General features: G+C 42.9%; 1 protein-coding gene across 1 annotated transcript in view; it reads right to left on the bottom strand.

Annotated features, from left to right (window-relative positions):
* Cc2d2b (coiled-coil and C2 domain containing 2B) overlaps positions 1–22,611 on the bottom strand; it is a 106,445-nt gene that overhangs the window by 41,089 nt on the left and 42,745 nt on the right. Inside the window, 10 exon segments of the mRNA XM_028889402.2 lie at positions 5,844–5,887; positions 5,889–5,936; positions 8,118–8,210; positions 10,438–10,641; positions 11,358–11,496; positions 13,838–13,985; positions 16,932–17,082; positions 17,638–17,815; positions 21,100–21,218; positions 21,375–21,477. Of these exon segments, the coding sequence (XP_028745235.2) occupies positions 5,844–5,887; positions 5,889–5,936; positions 8,118–8,210; positions 10,438–10,641; positions 11,358–11,496; positions 13,838–13,985; positions 16,932–17,082; positions 17,638–17,815; positions 21,100–21,218; positions 21,375–21,477 (1,227 nt within the window).

Raw genomic sequence — 22,611 nt, 5'->3', positions numbered from 1 at the left:
AGTAGCACAGGCACTGAGAGAAACAATCAATCAATGGGCCTCTTGAAACTGAGAAGCTTTTGTAGAGCAAAGGATACGGTCAACAAGGCAAAGCGACAGCCTACAGAATGGGAAAAGATCTTCACCAACCCCACATCTGACAGAGGACTGATATCCAGAATATATAAGGAACTCAAGAAATTAGACATCAAAACGACCAACAGTCCAATTAAGAAATGGGCTATAGAACTAAACAGAGAATTCTCAACAGAGGAAACTCAAATGGCTGAAAGACATTTAAGGAATTGCTCAACATCCCTAGTCATCAGGGAAATGCAAATCAAAACAACTCTGAGATACCACCTTATGCCTGTCAGAATGGCTAAGATCAAAAACACTGAAGACACCTTATGCTGGAGAGGATGTGGAACTCGGGGAACTCTCCTCCACTGCTGGTGGGAATGAATGCAAGCTTGTACAACCACTTTGGAAATCAATATGGTGCTTTCTTAGAAAATTGGGAATCAATCTCCCCCAAGATCCAGCTATACCACTCTTGGGCATATACCCAAGAAATGCTTAATCATACCACAAGAGCACTTGCTCAGCTATGTTTATATCAGCATTGTTTGTAATAGCCAAAACCTGGAAACAATCTAGATGCCCTTCAACTGAAGAATGGATAAATAAATTGTGGCACATATACACAATGGAATACTACTCAGCAGAGAAAAACAATGACATCATGAGGTTTGCAGGCAAATGGATGGATCTAGAAAAAAATCATCCTGAGTGAGGTAACCCAGACTCAGAAAGACATATATGGTATGTACTCACTCATAGGAGGATACTAGATGTGGAACAAGGATGACTGGACTGCTACTCACATCACCAGTGAGGCTACCTGGAAAACAGGACCCCAAGAAAGACACGGGATCACCCAATGACGGAGAAATGGATGAGATCTACATGAACAGCCTGGACATGAGTGGGAGCAATGAATGGTGAGGGTCGAGGGAAAGAGAGCAGGAGATCCCAGTTGGATCAAGAACAGAGAGGGAAAACAAGGAATAGGAGACCATGGTAAATGAAAACCACATGAGAAAAGGAAGAAACAAAGTGCTAAAGAGGCCCACAGAAATCCACAAAGATAGCCCCACAAAAGACTGCTGGCAATGGCCGAGAGACAGCCGGGACTGACCTACTCTGGTGATGGGATGGCCAAACACCCTAATAGTTGTGCCAGAAACCCCATCCAAGTACTGAGGAATCTGGATGCAGACATCCACGGAATAGTTGTGCCAGAAACCCCATCCAAGTACTGAGGAATCTGGATGCAGACATCCACGGCTAGGCCCCGGGTGGAGCGCTGGGAGCCTAATTAGTGAGAAAGAGGAGGGTTTATATGAGCGAGAATTGTTGAAACCGGGGTTGGATAAAGCACGGGGACAAATAGCCAAACGAATGGAAACACATGAACTATGAACCAAAGACTGAGGGGCCCCCAACTGGATCAGGCCCTCTGAATGGGTGAGACGGTTGATTGGCTTGATCTGTTTGGGAGGCATCTGGGCAGTAGTGCCAGGTCTTGGGCTCGCTGCATGAGATAGCTGTTTGAAACCTGGGACTTGTGCAGGGACACTTGGCTCAATCTGGGAGGAGGGGACTGGACCTGCCTGGACTGAGTCTATCAGGTCGATCTCAGTCCTTGGGGTGGCCTTGATCTGGAGGTAGTGGTAATGGGGGGGTGGGCTGGGGGGAAAGGGAGGGGGCAGGAAGGGGAAGAACAAGGGAATCTGTGGCTGTTATGTAGAACTGAATAGTATTGTAAAATAAAAAATAATAATAATAATAAAAAATAAAATAAAATACAAAAAAATCAGAAATAGAAATTGTTTTTTGTATATAACACATATCAGATCCCAATCGGGTCTACCAGGCCATTCAACACAAGGTAATAATGAAATTAATCAGTTAATGGTAGGAAATATGCTAGAAGCCCTAGAATTTCATAAGAAACACCATGTTAATAGTAACGGTTTGAAGAAAGATTCTCCTATCACTTGGCAACAAGCCAAAGAAATTATAAGAAAATATCCTACTTGTCTTTTGTATAACCAAACTCTAGTTAGCTGACCTTACTAAGATAGAATAAGGTGTTTAGATGGCATGGAAAATTTTGAATTCTCAGGTATAGGTTCAATTCCTATTATCCTAGAAATAAGAGGATTTAAACCTCCACTACCTACAGGAAGCAGCCCAAAGGATACTCAAAGAAATGACATTTGGCAAATGGATGTGTTTCATTTTGCAAACTTTGGAAAAATTAAAGTATGTGTACCATACCATACAATACATACATATTCAGGATTTTTTTTTTTTTTTGGTTTTTGAGACAGGGTTTCTCTGTGTAGCTTTGCGCCTTTCCTGGAACTCACTTGGTAGCCCAGGCTGGCCTCGAACTCAGAGATCCGCCTGGCTCTGCCTCCCGAGTGCTGGGATTAAAGGCATGCGCCACCACTGCCCGGCCATATTCAGGATTTTAATGGGCAACTGTTTTAAGTTCTGAAAAGGCTGATTCTATAACTATACATTTACTGGAATTTATGGCCATTGTGAGAATATCTGTACAAGAGTAACAATGCTCTAGCATGTCTCTAGAAAAATGAATTTTTTTGCATAGTACAACATAAATCATATTACAAGTATACCACACAATCCTACAGGAAATGCAGTTATAGAAAGATCTAGTCCCACCTTAAAAGATATGCTTAATAAACAGAAACAGACAATGAAGACCGCCCCCCAGGGATAGACACATTGTGCTTTAATAACTTTAATTTTTTAAACACTAATGAAAAAGGATCGACAGCTGCAGAGAGACACTGGATACTAGAAAAAACTACTGAATTAAATCAGTCTGTATATTTTAAAGATGTGTTGACCTCAGAACAGAAACCAAAATGTGTTACATTGGGAGAGAAATATTGCTTTTGTTTCCATAGGAAATGAAAAGCTATGGATTTTTTTCATAATTAATAAAGACCTTGAAAATCTTGGCTTCGAACATAAAGGAAGAAACCAAGAAAACCTACAAGACAGGTGATGTATATGCTGATCCATTGACATGGGAACAGCTCTGAGACTGAAAGAGGCATGATAAATATTGTTGGCTACAGAGTCCTCATGACTTATTATTACATGCCATCCTTTCATATGGCATGGATGGAGATTTATATCACAGTTTGTTTATGCAGTCCAAAGGGACTTATAAAGTTGACAGATGCTTTTTTAATCTCAAACATAGCCCAGGTGATCCAGCCTTTCAGAATGCCTCTGTTGCAGTTTCCTCAAAAATCTGCATCCAAGCCGGGCAGTGGTGGCACACACCTTTAATCCCAGCACTCGGGAGACAGAGCCAGGCAGATCTCTGCGAGTTCGAGGCCAGCCTGGTCTACAGAGTGAGCTCCAAGACAGGAACCAAAACTACACAAAAAAACAAAAAACCAAAAACCAAAAATCTGTATCCAAAACAACTTCAAAGTAGCTAGCTGAGATGGTTCAGCTCACAGACTACTCCAGCCAGGACTTTAGTAAGCCCTGCACTGACCCATCACACAGACTGGACAACAAATGATACAGCTAGCTCTCCCAGGACTTGACCATTATCCCAGTTTTCTCACAGTCTCCTAAAGATGCTGTCGCTCCCAGACAACAGGAAGTAATTTTAAGAACATGATACCCACATTCCCGAGAGGTAGGGTAGGTGGTTTTTGGTCATTTAGTGGGTTATGTATGTTTGACATTTTTAGGGGCGTCAGTTGCAAGTTGTTATTGGTTATGGTCATGGAGGAAACTAAACAAAAAAGGCTGGATTAAGGGATTTCTTTCTTCTTTTTCTTTTCTCTATCCTTCTTTCTCTCCTATCTAGTGGGGAAAAAGGGAGGATATAGGAATGATAGGATAAAAGGGTAATTTATTGAATCTACTAAAAAGAAACTACTAGTCACAAAGAAGTTGCATTGGTATGGATTTCTGTATACTGATACAAATTTAAGATTATTTTTGTTACAACATACTATATGTATGTTCCTACTCTTGTTTAAGGCATTGTATTTATGCAGCTCATTTAAAAATGTGATGTAAAGTTCTAGTCCTTGAAAGCTATTATTATAAACTGTTTAGGATAATTAAGAAATGCAGATTAATAGTTAATCATCTATAACAATCAAATTTGTAGTCATGTTAGACATGTTTTCAAGGTTAAACATATATTTTAGATAGATAGGTTGTCTTCAAACACTTCAGAGATCTTCAGAATATGGCATTTAAGATGTTTTAATAACATAAGACTTTTCATGACAGTGAGATATGTCTGCTCCTGGCAGCACTAAGGATAATGGACATCAAAGAACCTCCATATGGAGTTTGCTTTCATTGTGGCAAAGTTAGCCACTGGGCAAGAAATGCCCTTGCCTTAACTGTTGACAGTATTCTGCAATTCCAAATTGGACAAGCAGGATACAAAAGAAGGCAACTGATGAACTTTGCTGAGACAGGGTAGGACAGCCCTTCAAAATTCCTACTTCACAGAAAAGTCTGTCAGATATTCTAGGCCTGTAGACTGAAGATGGATGCCTGTCTGTGTCATTTCTATAGTTTTAGAAGTTGTTTGCTCTGCACTTCCTATTTATTTAGGTATATTTTATCATTCTCGGGTCTCTGATGGGGATTGAAGATGATAGCTACATTTTTCTCTGTTGCCAAATTCAGAAAAAAAAGTTACAAAAGAGATCTAAAGTTGATAAGTTTGAGAGACATACAAGCGTAAGTTGTTTAAGAAAATGTCTGAAGATCTAAAAGGATATTTTTGGCTGGTAATATAAGTTATGATAGAAAGTGATTTAGGTATAAAACTTTGGGTTCATCAAGACTAGATAATAAGTAATTTCTCCATATTTGCCAAATACAAATGGACTGGACATTGTGAATGTAATTCTTATTTGACAATTGTTCATATTGCATATAGCTTTACTATGTAGAGTTGAAGCCTTTCCTTTTTATTTAGATTAAAAGGGGAAAATGTTGTGGGATATTTGATTGCACTGTGATACCCTGAGACTGTGCTAATAAAGTTAACCTTGTGGGTGGAGCCAGTGACTAGCTGACTGGAATTAGCCATAGAGAAGCCAGGAATACAGATAGAGAAGATTCCAGGAAGGAGTAGGGCAAGACTTAGATATTTCACAGTCTCTTTGATCTGAGAAATGTGGAGAGAAGGTCAGCTGGTCATTCCTCCTCTGCTGCTTCTTTGATCCATCAGGTTTTCACCCCAATATTTGACTTCCAAGGCTTGATTGGCAATAGAACAACTTAAACACATCACTGCATTTTGACATGTGACATAATATTTATAAAATATAGAGAACCCAGAATGTGGTTATATATTGTACCCTATTAAAATTTGCCTGAAGATCACAGAGACAAAGGAACAAACCAATGCCACATCTTAACTCTAGGATTCCTCAGCCTAAAAAGCTTTAGTTTCTGTCTCCTCAACCTTATATGCCTTTCTCCATCCAGCCTTCTTAGTGCTGGGATTAAAGGCATGTGCTACCACTGCTCTGTTCCTCTCCTAGACTGAGTCAATCTCATGTAGTCCAGGGTGGCTTTGAACTCACAGAGATCCATCTGGATTAAAGTGTGTGCCATCACTGCTTGGCATCTATGTTTAATCTAGTGGCTTGTTCTGTTTTCTGATCTTCAGGCAAATTTTATTAGGGTACACAATATATCACCACACCAGAGGATCCTGAAGATAGTAGCTTAAGGCTTTAATTTCACATTTAATAATTTTAAAGTACCTTGTAGATACAATTTCTTCATAGTCAGCCACGATATCGGACAAAGTTAAATTTGCTGACTTTGATGATTCTTTTCATTATCAACCGTCTCACCTAAAGAAAAATCCAGAAGTTAAAAGAAATGGAGTGTTTCTGTTTTAAGGCTATGTATTTACAATTTGCACTGTGTATTTTGCCCCTCGATTTTTCAAACAGTGGGTAGGAAGGGAGTCAGGTAAGTGGAAATATGGCTATTTCTACTATTATTAAAACCATCCTCAAAACACAGGTGTTTTGTTCTCTATATTTTATGCCAAAGCAAATTCCTTCTATACCTCTCCCTTTCTTGTTCCTTTCATCTTATCCAAATCCCTTGCTCAGTTTTCCCACCCAACTCATGGTCTGTGGTGCCAGAATGAGTCTTTGCTAAGAAAAAAGACAGTCCTGGGTGCTCATCTCTACAACAGCCCTAGGGACCAACACAAATCACCCTGACCTGCAGACTGGGAGAACCCTGCCCCTGTGTTTCCCTCAAGCCCATTCCAGGCTAACTGTAAGTCCCTGTTCCCCAGCATGGCAAGAGTCAGTCAGAGCCAAAAGCTTCAATGATGCTGCTATAAACCTTGATTTTTTTCTTCTTTTTATAATTTGAGTCAGGGTCTCAGTATACAGCACAGGCTGGCATGATCTCAAGTGATCCAGGTTGTCCTTGAACTTGCAATCCTCACTCAGCCTCCGGAGTGCTAGGATTACAGTTATGTACCACTATACCTGGCCCAGGTCTCTGTTCTTCTAAAGACTACAGTAGCCTCAGGAAACTCTTTCCCCCTCCTTGAACTCTAGTCTTCATAATAGATTTAGGCTTTCAGACATGAAACCAGAAAGTAGGATTGGCAATGCTCAGCTTTCTGTCCTGCCGCACGTCATCCTGGAGACAGTGCAACCTGAAGCTTGGTTGGTTACCTGCTTGAATTGTTGAGGGAACAGAGTGGTGGCAGAGAATGGATAAAACAAACTGTTCCCTTGAAATTGAACCAGACCTCTCTTTTATCTCCCTTGGCACCCTGTGAGACTGGGCTCCTTGCTGCTTCTCCCATAAGACAGATGGGATTCACTTGAGTTTTCAAACACGTAGATTTCTGTTACCTGGAATGTTACCTGTCTCCCCCACCCAGTTCAGGTTTAAATGAACAAGTAGTGAGTTCCCGTGGGCTTCCTTTCTTGGCTACCTTATTTACATGTGCACCCCCAACACACACACACACACACACACACACACACACACACACACACACACACACGAGAGAAAGACAGAGAGAGAGAACCTCATATCCTCATTTTCTACTCTTTTCCCTAACATGTTTAATTCTTTCAAATATGATTTATTTTTATTATATGGCTTCTTCTAGAATATAAACTTCGGGAGGTCAAGACTCATAGCAGATACTCAGTGATAAACAAACTGAAGGACCACTCTGAAGAATGCACTAGCCTTTTAGATGCTATCATTTCAGCAAAACATGACCTAGTGATGCTTGAGCTAGCTGGGACTGTACTCCTTACAGCTGTAGCCCCAGCCTGGGGGGCTACACTGATGCCAATCCAATGGTAAAAATCTAGTGCACATAACTCATGTCCCATGGAACTCAGATAATCCTCGATAGCACACAGCAAACCCTGTCAGACACTCCGGTGAGGCTAAGGGTTAAGAATCTATAGACCTAATAGGTCTCCAGGGTAAACATTTTCCATTATCTGTAACTCTAGTACTGTGAACCTGCCAAACTTGTAGGTTTACACTAACCTCGGATGACAGTCTTGGCACAGGTTTACATCTAACTACACAGCCACACAGCTTTTTTAAGGCTCCTTCCTAGGATTGGCTTATGCTTTTCAGGCATCCTCAGAAATTACTCCCTTGGCCCTGGATAGAACCAGCTCACCTCCCTCTTGGATGTCCCAGAAGGAGTAGAATGATAAGAGTTCTCTTTCCTCGGGAGCAAGCACATTTCTCTATTTTCCAATATGGCAAACTCGCTATGAGGGCACATCCTAAGCCTTGTTTTTAAAGTGCAGAGTTAATTAGGATGCGGGAGGAGGATGACGCTGTAACTTTCTTGCTTAAACAGGAGCTGGGTCTGCGCTCTCACAGTTTGTTCTTGGTGATGAAGTAAACTGAAAAGGAGATCTGAAGAGAGCTGTCCCTCCAGCTCTCTGCGAACAGTATCTGTCGCGTGCCCAGCAGATGGGTTCTTACACAAGTAAATCACATTGATAATATCCAGCTGTCATTACCTTTCTCAGAAAACTGACAGAATTAATCCTTTGTGCAGTGATCGAGTTCACATCTGAAATGGATGTATCCTTCTGTGCCTGACTTTCATACTCCTAAACAGAGAACTAGGTTAGTTTCGCCTGAGTGTAATATGGGGATCAAATCTGATGTGCTCCAACAAAATCACAGTCGTTTGTTTCTGTCCACGCACAAGGATGGTGGCAAACACTCCTCAGAAGGAACCACCCTCTTCTGATTCTCTCACTGAGAAATGGCTCAAACCAGTTTATGACTGTATCCATTTTCTTCCGCATAAAGTCCATCGGTTTTTACTTGTATTAATTTGTGTAGTTTATGCACCTGCAGGTGGAGGGCAATTTGCAGGAGTGGGTTCTCTCCCCCTACTATGTAGGTCTCGGGGATCAAACTCAGATTGTCAGGCTTGGTAGCAGGTACCTTTATCCTCTGAATCATTTGAAAGGCCCACTTGTGGTGGTATTGTGTTCCCCAAAATATTGTGTACCCTAATAAACTTATCTGGGGTCAGAGACAGAACAGCCACTAGATACAGAGGCTAGAAAATGGTGGCACACATGCCTTTAATCCTAGCACTCCAGAGGCAGAAATCCCTCTGGATCTCTGTGAGTTCAAGGCCACTTTGGAAACAGCCAGGCATGGAGACACATGCCTTTAATCCCAGGGAGTGATGGTAGAAGGCAGAAAGATATATAAGGCATGAAAACCAGGAACTAGCAGCATTTGGCTGGTTAAGCTTTTCAGTCTTTAAAGCAGCACACTTCAGCTGAGAGCCATTCGGATATGAGGACACAGAGGCTTCCAGTCTGAGGAAACAAAATCAGCTGAGAAGTTGGCCAGGTGAGGTTAGCTGTGGCTTGTTCTGTCTCTCTGATCTTCCAGTGTTTACCCCAATACCTGGCTTCAAGTTTGTTCTTTATTAATAAGAACTTTTAAGATTCATGCTACACCTACTGATTTTTTTTTTTTTTTTGGTTTTTCGGGACAAGGTTTCTCTGTGTAGCTTTGAGCCTTTCCTGGAACTCACTTGGTAGTCCAAGCTGGCCTCGAACTCACAGAGATCCGCCTGCCTCTGCCTCCCGAGTGCTGGGATTAAAGGCGTGTGCCACCACCGCCCGGCTCTGATCTTTTAACTTACAGTGATGGCCAAGAAAAATTGTCATTTTGAAAATGGGGAGAAAAGTCATCGCTTTGCATTTCTTCTTTCCCCTCTGAGCCACGCCTAAGGAACTTCCAGGACACTCCTGACTGGGTTGTGAGCATGTTCCCACTACAACTTGAGTTCTAAATATGATGAGATGAGTCCTGTGTAATTTTGTTTGTGTAGCTTTTAAATGACTGAGAGGACATCAGAATATGGCTTTTTTGTAGTTGTTGTTGTTTTTCTGTTTGGTTTTTTGAGACAGGGTTTCTCTGTGTAGCTTTGTGTCTTTCCTGGAACCCACTCTGTAGACCAGGCTGGCCTCAAACTCACAGAGATCTGCCTCTGCCTCCTGAGTGCTGAGATTTAAAGGTGTGCGCCACCACCAATTCTGGCATTTTTATCCAAGCTGGCTGTCATCACCCTACAGCAGTAATTCCACTGGACAGGGATTTTCCTCAGAGATCGGAAACAGTCGTTTTTAAACTATCTCTTAAAGCTCCAGTGTAGGGTTCTGACAGTTGGCTGCTTTCATGGCCCTCCTCTCTTACAGTCCCTTACCACAAAACTGGTGAGGTGCTGGTAAAGTGTTTAAAAGCGGGTCCTTTTGAAGTAGGGAGAGAAGAAGCTCCTAGCTGGAACATTTACTATTTCATGGCACATATACTCCCCCAGCTGGTGTGGCTTGGAAGGGACATGTGTAACAGACTGTCACTGGTTGAACTGAGCTGGCTGCAGCATATAACCCAACAGGACCAGCACTCCTCTTGTCCCTTTTCCAGATTCTAAAGATCTGAATTGAGATATGTTACAGCTAATATCTACATTCACCATGGTAGTGTTCCTTTCCTGACTCCTCCCTGGAACCAATGTTAAAATTGGTGACATATTTTATGAAAACAAAAATATGCCATTTACATCAATCTGGAATACACCTAAAGGATTTAGGCTATTAAGTAGATGGGATAATACTACATTGTAAAGTCATGCTAAGGACATGATGGGACTTAGGTGATCTGTACATTTACTATCTAAAGAGAAAGGAAGGATCTGTGCGTTCTTAGTTACCAAAATTAATACAGACATATAATGAAGACAGATTTAAAGCAGCTGGATATTAACTCTATCGTACAATGAGCTATGTCTGAATAAGAGCCGAGTACCTGGAAGACTACATCTGGAATCTCTTTGTCATAGAGCGGCATCTGCTGCAGAAGGAAGAAATCCAGCTGGCCCGCGTTTCTCAGCTGCAACAGCTGGAAGCGTTTGCTCCTTTTTATTTCTTCCTCAGACACAAAGTTAAATTCATCTTGCAAGTGCTCTAGACGGAAATATTTTGGGATTTCCTGCCCTTTGTGTCTCAAATACTGTAAAACACCAACATGCAAAGTCTTTACTTAGGAGATTATTTTTAATTCACAAATTATTTCAGAACACTATTTTTGCTCCATCAACAGTGAGGTCTATTGCAGTCTGAGTAGGATGGAGCAATTGGACCTGGAGAGGCATGCAACCTGTGGACATACAGACTCCAGCTGACGTGCTTTCTAACCTGTCTGCTCAGTACTTACACAGAAAGAGAAAATGTCAATGTTGTATATGAACAAAAGGCGGGAATGGGCATACGGATGGACTGTGGACACCAGACCCGGAGGGTGGGTATGACAGCCACTGTCAGTGTGATGCTGACAAAGGGAGGTCAAAATAAAGCCTGCTGGGAACACAGAGCAGTTCAGTTGGCTGTAGGGACGAGTACGAGTGACCAGATAATGGTGTTGAGTGCAAGAGTGCATTTTTAAGTCCTCTTGATATATCACCTTCAGTACCTAGTAATATGGTTGGCGTGTACCAGATGTTAGCCTAAAGGTCAGCCTACCAACCATCAGGTCAGGTCTAAAGTAGTCATTTCAGCAGATGCATTGCTAATGCCTTTCCAATGCTCTAAACTGACTGAAAATCATACGTGCCCTCAATTCCACTTTTACATGCACCCTAAGCGTCTAGAAAAATGCACAGCAAATAATGGAGGAGTATATGAGATACATGAGTAAATAAAATACATTTGATGGCTTCTAAAACTTACCATAATAAGTTCTGTTATATCAGAATACTCTGGATTGTTTGGATCAATCCTGATGTCATCTGCCCAGTCACAAAGCTTTTGTGAGTTCACGGGCCATGGGAGTCCAGGAACACCTCTGGCATCAACATTCCTTAGCACACTAATGTGGAGAAAATATTTTGTGACTCTACATACAATATGCAGGTTACACATTACACAGGCTAAAGCCCACCCATGGTAGGAACCCAGTATTTAAGGATGAAACAGAACTTTTCTTTATGATCCCCTGGTGCTCCTCACGGTCTAGTTTCACTCTAGCTTTCTGATAAGTGTCTACTTAAAAGACAATAAGCCTGCTAAGGATAAAACTCTATAGATACTCATATGTGCTGTCTCCATTTGCAGAGGAGCTGGATGCTTAAGTGAATAGTATTCTTTGGTTGTAGTCTATAAATTGCAAACATAATATTGGGTTAAATATTTTATGTGGTGCACAATACTAAAATTTAATCCAAATATTTGTTTGTAAAAAAACAAGAAAGCATACAATGTAAAAATTGAGCCTAAGGGGCTGGCAGGTGGCTCAGTGGGTCAAGGTGCCTGCTACCAACCCTGGCAACCTGAGTTCTATCCCTGGAACCCACATAGCGGAAGGAGAAAACTGTTCTAAGTTGTCCTCTGACCTCCACGGGCACTGCAGCACGTATATGTAAAAAAAAAAAAAAAAAAAAGTGAAAATAAAATACATACACAAAACAAATAAGTGTGAAAAATGTTTTCAAAACATTTTAGGTTGTATTATAGTCATTGAAATCTAACAAAAAAGCAATGTGATTTAGTAGACAGTATAGGCCAGGAGAGTGTCTTTAGTCATGAACAACCATCTTCAAACACTGGGGCTATAAAAATAAGCTAGATTCACAATATACCCTTAGTGTCTCAGCAATAGACTAAGAGCAGAAACCCTAGAGTATGTACCTGGAGTTGTCAAGTAACTTGGTGTCTTCATAGACAAGTTAATTAGAAGAATCTGGATAGGTTTCTAAGATCTTTTTGTTGGGTTTCAAACCTGGACAGACGGCTGAGGTACCTATTTAACATATCAAAGCAGACCTGGCCACCAGGTTCTCCCAGAATCCCTCAGTCCACCATCCGTCCGTCTGTCCCTATCTGTTACAGGGTATGGTTGGCAAATGCTGTCCCCCGACAGCTCTCCATCCCAGGACCTGGGCTGCCCTTCTCTATATAATCCAGCCATTTTGGTTACCTGGCCCTTTGTCTACCCTTTATCCTCCTGGTCTCTTGGTCTCCTACCGGTCCCCTTTCCTCTCCCTGTCTCTCCTCACATGGCTCAGGGGCATGCCCACTCCAGAATCTCCCAGATGTCTCTGCCTCTGGCTATGCTCTCCCTCACATCTACAATAAACCTTCTCCTCCACCATACCTAAGAGCAGTCATGGCTTCCTTTTTTATTTTTCTCTTTCCTTTTCATCCACTTTTCTTGCAGGCACCTAAGAACAGATCCCGCCTGTCAACTGAGGTCCCAGAATTGCAGTTTGGACACAGCTTCTGTAATGTTTGAGCCCCAGCGTGATGTCCACTTGGTATAGTCTCCTTTTACCTGTGACTCCTCTCATGTCCCTGACAGCTGTTAGCAAGCTGTGGTTGACCCACCCCAGGACATGGTGGCTGCGAACGAAGTCACAGACGTGCCAGGCAGAGTCTGGGCCAGTCTTCCTTTTATTTTCTATTTCTGAACTCGAAGTTGAACTATTTTTCTATCTTTGTTACGAAAGATCTCTAAGACCTGACACCCTTGACATCTTGCAATGAATTTTCCTTCCTCTTGGGACAGTGTTAGCCCACATGCCCCAGAACACAAAGCTTGAGACGAAACTTGAATGTTCACAAGTAGACTGGAGAGAGAAATTTACACAAGTTACCTTCTTAGGAAGGAAGCTGTCACTGGATTCCAGAGTCCCATGACATCTGCCTCATCAAATATCACAAACCTCAGAACCACGTTGCAGTGACTTCCCTAGATACTCTGCTGGCATTCAACTGAGGCAAAGTCCCCACCAGCCGCGAAACATTTCCACCAACAAACACCACATCAGCCGCACTGTCTCTTGGCTCAAGGCCAGCTGGAGAGCTGAAGTTCGCACTCTGCAGACGGAGCACTGGAAGGACATTCTAGAATTCTAGGACTTTCCTTCCACCAAGCCATCTGGAATGACTGGGAAAATTTAAGTCCTCAGAAACGAACTCTTGGGGAGTCTGAACCTTTGTCTGTAAGTTAAGGAAATGCCTCTCCAGTTGTCCACGTGACTGGAAACCTAAGCAGTGAAGAAACACATCACCCTGCACAGAAAACCCTGCCGCAGTGTGAAGAGTCAAACGGAAAGTCTGCAGCTGACCACTGTCTGCACCCCCTTTACATGCACATCTTATGGGGTGTCTTGTGAGATGTAAAACTGTTTCAAACAGGAAACGTTTATTACCTGCAGTATGCCGATCGCAAGGACTGCGACACAGGCGTTAGAGGAATTCCGTTCTCATCCAAAGCCCACGAGAGGGAATAGCTAAGTTTCCCTGAGGTTAAAAGACAAAGCTCTTCATTCTCACTCCCCTCGAGATTAAAAGGCACATCTGTTTACAAAAGACATTTAAAGCATATCACTACTTTAGAAACTCACAAGTTGAGGGGCCGGAAAGATGACTCATGTGTAAAATGCCTCTTATGAGCCGGGCGGGCACTTGGGAGGCAGAGGCAGGCAGATCTCCGTGAGTTTGAGGCCAGCTTGGGCTACAGAGCAAGTTCCCAAAACAAACAAACAAACAAACAAACAAACAAACAGAAATGCCTCTTGTGCAAGCATGGAAATGAGTTTGGATCCCCAGAACCCATATGAAAGCTATCTGTAATCCCAGAGCTGGGGAGGCAGAGTCAGGTGGTTCCTGGAGCTCAACTATCCAGCCAGGCTTACCAAACTGATGGTCATCAGGTTCAGGGAGAGACTCAGTTTCAAAAACAATAGGGTGGATGGAGCACAATGGTAGAAGTTACTCAATGGCAGCCTCTGGCCTCCATCTTGGTACTCTTCACCTCCCAAGATACCACAGGAGGACTGCCTCAGACTGCAAATGAGTGGAAAACATTGAGCCAAACAGAGATGAGCATCTCTCCATTTCTTATGCCTGGGATTTTGTAACCATTCTTCCCAGGGCTTCTTCTAGTAAGAAAGGATCATTGGCAGAAAAAAAAATAGAGGCAGACGGGGTGGTTCAGTGGTTAAGAGCACTTGCCATTCAATCATGAGGACCAGAGTTAGGATCCCAGAACTCACACTGGGCCTCTCACAAATGCCTGTAACTCTAGCTCCAAAGGATACACCACCTCTTTCTAGCTTCCATGAGTGATCATGAGGGAACACGCGCGCGCGCGCACACACACACACACACACACACACACACACACACACACACACACCTTACACACACTAACTCTTTTTAAAAAGGAACCAGACTTTCTCTCTTTACATTCCTGCATCTTCTCTCCCCCACCTCAGCATTTACCACCATACGTGAAACTACAGCGATGCTCCCATATGTTTTGGGTCCTTAGTCATAGCTCCAAGGTTTCTGTAGGAGAAAAGAATTTTCTGGTCTCTATGGACCCAAGAAGACTGCTCTTCAGCCTGTCCTTCCTAGTTATTTGCTTTGTTTTTGACTCACATTTTCTTGGCTTTCTCCTGGTTCATTTGTTCACACCTCCTTCCTTTACATCTGATAGGCTCAAATAGAGGCAAAGCCCCTGAGAAGATGAAAGACAGGAATCTGGGGGGCAGGGCTTGTTCTGGGTTCTCAGAGATGTGATAACTAGTCTACCTGAACAAGAAGAGTGAAGTAATCGAATAACAAAGGGATAGAAAATGCCCTTCTTTCCTTCATCTCTCTTCTGAGTCCCTTTTTTTCTCCTTTTCTCTTTACTTTTTATACTGATTCAAGAATAGCAGGCACATCCTGTAGCATCCCTACAGTCATTAAAAGAGAGGAAGTCAGAAGCAAAGCCCTGGACTGGGAGATAGCTCAGAACAGGACCTGAGTTCAGTTCTCCAGCACCCAAGTAAAAAGCTGGGCAGGTGGCACACCTCTGCAACCCCAGACTAGGAGGCATGTGACATACACCTCTGCAATCCCAGATTGGGGAGTCAGGGGCATATCTCTCCAATCCTAGACTGGGAAGCATGTGACACATATCTCTGCAATCCCAGACTGGAAGGCAGGGACACACCTCTCCAATCCCAGACTGGGGAGTCAGGGGCACACCTCTCCAATCCTAGACTGAGAGTTAGGGGCAAGCAGATCCTTGGAGCTTGTTGGCCAGCCTGCCTAGGTTTAGTAAAAGACTCTGTCTCAAAATAAGGTAAAGAATGACTGATGAAAGATAACCCAGCATCTACCTCTGGCCTGCACACACAAAGACATACCACACGAATAAACAACACACATACCTACATAGACACACTTCACACAAATAAATATACACCACACAATTACACACACACACATACACACACACACTTATACCCCCTACATACCACACAAATACACAAATACACATATACCACACAAACTTACACCCACACAGACACACACACACAACACAAATACATGCCCCCACAGCCCAGAGCTCACATTCCAGAACCCACAATGCTCCTTAGGACTAGGAGAAGCACAGACAGGTGTTCATGGCAATATTTAAATTTCCCAAAGACCTAATTCAAGACAAAGTTTTAAAGAATCTAGTTTTTGACACCTGGAGTAATTTTTTTTTTTTTTGTAACCAAATACTATAAATGGGATTTATTTGTTTGTTTGTTTGTTTTGAGACTTGCTATGGAGCCCAGGCTGGTCTAGAACTCTTCATCCTTCAGGGCCTTCAGAGAGCTGGGATTACAGGCAGGTGCTATCATAGCCAGGGTCGTGTAAATTACCTCCAGAGTGAAACATTCTACCCTGCAGGGAAACAACTCACACAGCTTCAGGAAGTCCCTCAAACTGCCAGATTCACTAGACCCCTTCCTTGCCAGAATGAGCAATAAAAGTTGGGAATCCCTCTGAGAGGAAGGGAAGTTGGGCTTCAAAGAAGACTCTGAGATCAGACCAGCTGCCTGGGAGAAGCAGAGACCAGTCAGGCTGCCTGGAAATGGTTTAGACCAACTGAGGCACCTGGAAAGGATGCCTTCCAACCTGCTGAGCTGAGTGCAGGCTGTTCAGGTGTGCTCCAAGTCCCCAGCTTTGTGAGCTGTCACTCATGCTAGGGTGGGCTTTGGGGATGCAGCCGTCTTCTCTGCCCCTGTAAGTAACTACAATAAAACTCATTGTTTCACAAAGTTGGACTTTGGTGGTCTCCATTCTTTGCTCTGTCGTGGGATCCCTATTTGGGGTGAGTAGACATGTGTGTTGTGTCTTCCCAGGAAGGGTTTTGTCACAGAAGACACAGCTAAGATTCTTTACTCAGGAGTACGACCCAGGTTCATTTAGGATTTGGTACACATGAAGAAAGCGAGGGGAGAGATTGGAATCACTCACTGCTTCCTACGCCTCCATCCACAGGTATGACCAGTTTATCAGAACTAAATTCTGTATATTCCAGGACAGTCTTGTCTTTCAGCTCTGTCTTGTTGGGTAAAGGCAGATAGAGTTTAACCAGTAAACTTGTCCTTTTACTTATTTCATAAACCTAAACATAAAATAAATGGTTGAGAACTCACCAAAATGCAAAACAGGAACCACAGAAAAACAGAAGAACAATCAATAACACATTTGTATCATTTTTGAAAACTGCTATATGAAAATGGCATTGTTCTGTTACGTCTTATTCAGAGTTAAGGTGGGAACAGGAAGCTGGCAGGTCACACTGCGACCTCACTCACCAAGCAGCAAGAACGGGAAGTGGGGACCAGCTAGAACACCTCAGTCCTGTTTTTTGCGGTGACTCACTTCCTCCAGCCAGGCTCCACCCCCTGCAGGTTCCACAGCCTTCCCAGATAGTGCCACCAACTGAGGATTATGTATTTAAACAGGTGAGCCTCGGAGATCAGGGGTTTGTACTTAAGACATGAAAGACCATAGCAGAGGTAGATTATGCATTTACTAATTGTAAATCCATGGGTAGTTGTAGAAATAAGGCATTCCTTCATATAAAGAAATAAACTACCATATATAACAGGCATTAACAAGAAAAATGACACACTGGGCATAAAATAAGACAGAAACATAAATGAATACGGCATACCTCCAAGCAGATTGTTTCAGGCCAATATAAGAGTTGAATGTTAAAAATCTGTTGAAACATGACTTTAAAATCAAACTGTAGGGGAGATATGGAAGTGCAGGAAACCTGTTTATCATTATAAAATATTTTGATAAAATATTTAAGCTTCTGAATTTTGGCTCTCCTCTTTTGCTCATATCTAAAAAAAAAAGTCAAACAAACCATTAGATGACCCACAAAATCAGAGACAATGTAAAATGTTATTTTTTCCCCAAAAATTACCTTAGGATGTTAAAAAAATGATTATTTCAGAAGATAAATTCTGTCTTTAAGTCAAATAGCACCTGCCTGTGTGTGGTAAAAATATCCTTTTTACAGTCAATCATTTTTGAAGAAATATGCACATTCAAAAATAGAAAGGAACTAAAATCAAGGTTTGGCTGTTAATTCTGCCAAGTCCTATCTTAAAGAGACTATAACACCCACCAGATGTCTTATAAGAGAGGGAAAGGGGAGACTTTGGCATGGGAGTGGAGGGTTTACATAAACAACGACAACACACACACACACACACACACACACACACACACACACACACAGTCACTGTTCTTTTCTGTTAAAAGAATTGTAAATCCCTTAGGCTTCAGGCTGTGTTTGCCCCTAGGTGAGACAATATGCTACTTTCCTGGGGTCTCTATAGAAACATTTGCTGGCCATAAAATCACTCGGTTAGTGACAGGAAATCCCCAGTCTTCCCTGTGCCTGTTCACTCACCTAGCCAGTTTCTGTCTTCTCAGCCACAGAACAACTGGCCCAGTGAGGATTAAGGCTTGATCTTAGAACTGTTCTTAGGAGGTAACCCCTAGACACAGGCCTGAACCCCACTTCTCCCCTCTGCCACAATCAATTTATGAGCCTGAGTCCCTTCCCATTCTTTATCTACGCCTCTTGTAACACTCACAGAAGGTCAGGGGGCAGACAATGCTTATTCTACCTCCCCTTTGTCTCTTTCACCTTCCCAATTACCCCAGAGAAAGCTGCCCTGTGGGTTATCCTCTGAAAGTAGTTATAACAACCTACTCCCAAATAGATTATGTGTTAGGAACGTAAGTATATAACCAAGTCACATTTTATGTGACTTAAAATACGATGCAAAGATTGCCACCAGAAATGTAGGCCTCATAAGCAAGACCCTGGAAGGCCACCCCATAGCTCAGATATAGCCTACCCCAGGACAACCCTTGATATGCTAATGAACTGACCCCAAGGTGGCGTTCAGTGTGCTGGGGAACCAGCCCCCAGAGGAGAGCCCTGATAACCGCACAATGGCATGATACAATTGGAACTTGGGGAATGGTCTCTAGGATCACACTGCTGTGCTCCCAAGACAGGGCTTTTCCAGCCTCTCTGTTGATACCCATCAGTGAGAAGTCTTTGAGACTCTTTGTGGCTCTGGCCTCAGGAGCTGCTGGACTTCTGGCACTGTCACTCGGCTCGCACAGGCTGCTGGCCAGCATTCTTGAGTACTTCCTGGACCTCCTTCAATGCCATCCTTCCACTTGCCACAGCTGAGGGACTTCAGGGCAGAGGTGGGTGAAGCCTACAAGGCTCAGAAGTGTTCTCACCAGAGGTTTCCCCAGGGAAAGCCTGCAGCAGCATTCCTGCTTGGTGAGGTATCTGTTTCAACTTTTTATATTATCATGACATCAGAAGGAATGTTTGTTCGAATAAACTGAGCACATTTGAAAGTCAAATCTTGTGTGGACATCCTAATTGCTGAGGGCCTTATAGACCATAGACCGTGCTCTCTATGTTATGAAAATTTATCAATTCAAAATTATATTATTATCTTCAGGAAACAGCACCCCCTTTCTTCCACCGTAAACCATCTTTAACCCTTCCCTTGCTTCTGTATTCTTTTCATTTCTGGCCTTAGTATATTTTACTCCTTTCTAAAGAATCGATTTTGTTCATCTGTAAATCAGCAGCCAGCCACACTATCTGACAGCCATGGCTTTGGAAGCTGTATTTCCTTTTGCTTTAACCACACTAAGCCTTTTCTAGGTTTTCTGACATGGAGGATCCTCTTTCCTCTCTCCTCTTTCCTTCTCTCAGGCCTCAGGCTCTCCATATGTCTAGAAATGAGCCCAAGCTGGACTACAGAAGGATGTCTGGCCATTAGACAGAAGCCAGCAGTCCTCAGGAACTTGGGGTTTTCCATCGCCCAAAGGAGTCCTTCCTCCCAGCTAGCCTCCTTATACACTAATCTAATCCTCCTCCCTATAATCCGCACCATTTGTGTGTCCACCCCTGCTCTCTTGTGCATCTCACTGCTCTATCTACTGCTCTCTGATGCTCTTCCCCTCTCATAGACAGCCCTGGCCATGCCCAGTCTATTCCTCCTTCTCTCTGCTATGGACTCTTCCAGATGCCTTTGGATATTTTCTCTCTCTTATTCACGATAAAGACCTTCCCCCAAATGGATCGGTCATGCTGGCCATTTCTTCACTGTGGCCCAGATGCCCTCCAATTTCTTTTCTTGGTTCATTTCCCTTCCTTCTTTTTGATGGGTATTTTGTACACGTTTTACCTAATAAATTATCTTAGGCCCCCATTAAAGGACAAATAAAAGGCTGCTTTTCTGCTGCACCTTTGCTCAGAAAGAGGGTGGTGCTAATTGTGCCCTTCTGTTTGCTATTCTTTGTGGGTTGTTTTTTTTTTTTTTTTCAATATAACGATCTATCCATTTGCTTGTAAGTATTTACTGGGGTATCGTCCACGTCCCAACTTGGTGCTAAATGATGCATTCACAATACTCAACGTGAATTTGTTCTGCCTCCTCTGGGATTACGAAGTAGAAAACCAGATGCAGTTCAGTGCCCTAAGCTGCAATATCCTGTTTACGGGAGATGGGATCTGTAAGCCTAGTGGATGACAGAAATGGGTATATTTGTGTGTGCATAACGTCATAGGCAAGGACAAGGAAGAAATCTGGGAAGGAATGAAATTTGCACTGTCAAAGAAAGGAACTGTCCAAGGGGCCCTCTTGATATGAACAGTTTTCATAAACGTTAGGTGTTCCATCATGAGCATGGTGACAATACAATAACAGTGGCTTTACATCCACCATCTCTACCTGAATAAAAATTTCTACCATGACAAAGTGTAAAGCTCACTAATATATCAGGCTTGCTGGTAAAGACAGTATAGGTTGTACTCAAGTTCAACTGGTTTGTGTCCTTCCTCAGGAATGTACTTGATTTGTGATCTGGAGCAACTTTACCTTCCATTAGAATAAACTCCCCCACTTCCAAGATGAGGACAGCATCCCACTCCATAGAGCAGGGGGGACAATGGAATGTGAAAACAAATATATGCAAATGCAGCAGTGTCCAGTGCGCGGGACTCAGGACACCTGACACTGTTATTAGAACAGTCCAGCAGGTGACTGGTGAGGAAGAAACAGCTCTCTGAGGTGCTTACAGTGAACACTTGGATAGGTTGGTTAATTCTGCTGTGAAAGAAAGCTGTGGCACCAGCGTGACTGGCTTTATCTTTTCCACTTCCGTTCCTTCCGGGTCTGGAGCTGGATAGGGGAGTCTCTGGAAACCAAAAACAGAAGGGCGTATAACTTACCATGTAAACTGTTTTTGCTTGCATTTGTCTGGTATCTGCTGCACGTACCAAGAAGCACATACCAAGCAATGAAAGCCTCCAACGAGTTAAGACAGCCGTGGGTCATGGCGCACACTACATACCTCCTGTGTGTCTTCATTCTGAAATGGCGTTTCTTTACTTTCTTCCCCAGATACTCCTGACGTTTCCACTTGGTACTGCTCATCCCATGTGTTCATTTTTATCCTAATTAACAATAAATAAAATTGTTTAGAGCAGAAGTAATGTAGGTATTTGGGAGTTGTCAGAGATAAATTAAAAAAAAAAAAAAAGCCAAAAAACCAACTTGCTAAGCTTTTCTGCCATCTCACCGGTTTCTTCCTCATGGGTAAATCTGCCACCAGCATTTGCAGCCTTTTTGGAGGCCACCTCTCTCTCCTCAGGTGAGAAAAGCAGCCAGGAGAATGGGGATAATGTAAACTGAAGGCCATGCATCTGGAATCTCATTTTTGTCTCTCGTGGTTTAAGCTATGCAAACAAGACCTGGTGTAGAGGTCGGGGACCGGAGGGACAGCGGGTACACACTCCAGCTGGTCTCTGGGGCTGATGCGCTAACAGCCAGGAGCTCACAGTGCCACGACTGTTTCTGCTCCCGTTGGCATTCGTTAACTCCCAGTACTTACTGAGCATGTGTGCCCTAAGTACTTGATACACATCGACTCAGTCCTCACAGCCTTGTGCAGCGGGCACTACTACAATTCAATAAAGTTCCACTTATCTGGAACATTTTCAGAAAGTAACTGTCCTGGGAGCTGAATTTTCTTAACTGGGGGATTTGTGCTTTTCAGTTCAAAGTTTCAGTTTTTATTTTTAAGCTTTAGGAAGGGAGTTGTTTGAGACAATGTATGCTCTGTTCAGAGTGTAAAAGGGTATAGCTACTCTGGAAAGCAGTCTGGAGGTTCTTCAGAATGCTAACCAGGTTATTACCATGTGACCCAGCAATTCCTCAGTAAGATGCAGTCACAGAAGAAATGAAACCTATCCACACATGTGAGGAATGATCACAAACAGGACGGTGGCTTCTTTTTGGGTGATGTAAGTGCTCTAAGACTCTGGAAGAGATTTAAAAATTGACAAACTGTGAAGTATATCCTAGTAGAGCTGTTTAAAATATTATATGCTTTGTCCGTCTGAAACAGAACACAGGGATGCCACCGCGTATAATACCAGTCCAGGCTTGAGACCAGGGTACATGTATTGAAAACCCAGCCTCATTAGTGGCACTACAAAATTCAGACAAACGACTGGAGTGCTCTAGGCCTGCTCTCATCTGAGAGTCAGGTGGATGTGAAGGCCGAATGCAGGTGGCATTTTACGTAA

Source organism: Peromyscus leucopus, chromosome 1 (assembly GCF_004664715.2).
Source record: "Peromyscus leucopus breed LL Stock chromosome 1, UCI_PerLeu_2.1, whole genome shotgun sequence".
NCBI lineage: Eukaryota > Metazoa > Chordata > Mammalia > Rodentia > Cricetidae > Peromyscus > Peromyscus leucopus.
The sequence above is the reverse complement of the archived record's forward strand: the minus strand, read 5'-3'. Positions and strand labels throughout refer to the sequence as shown.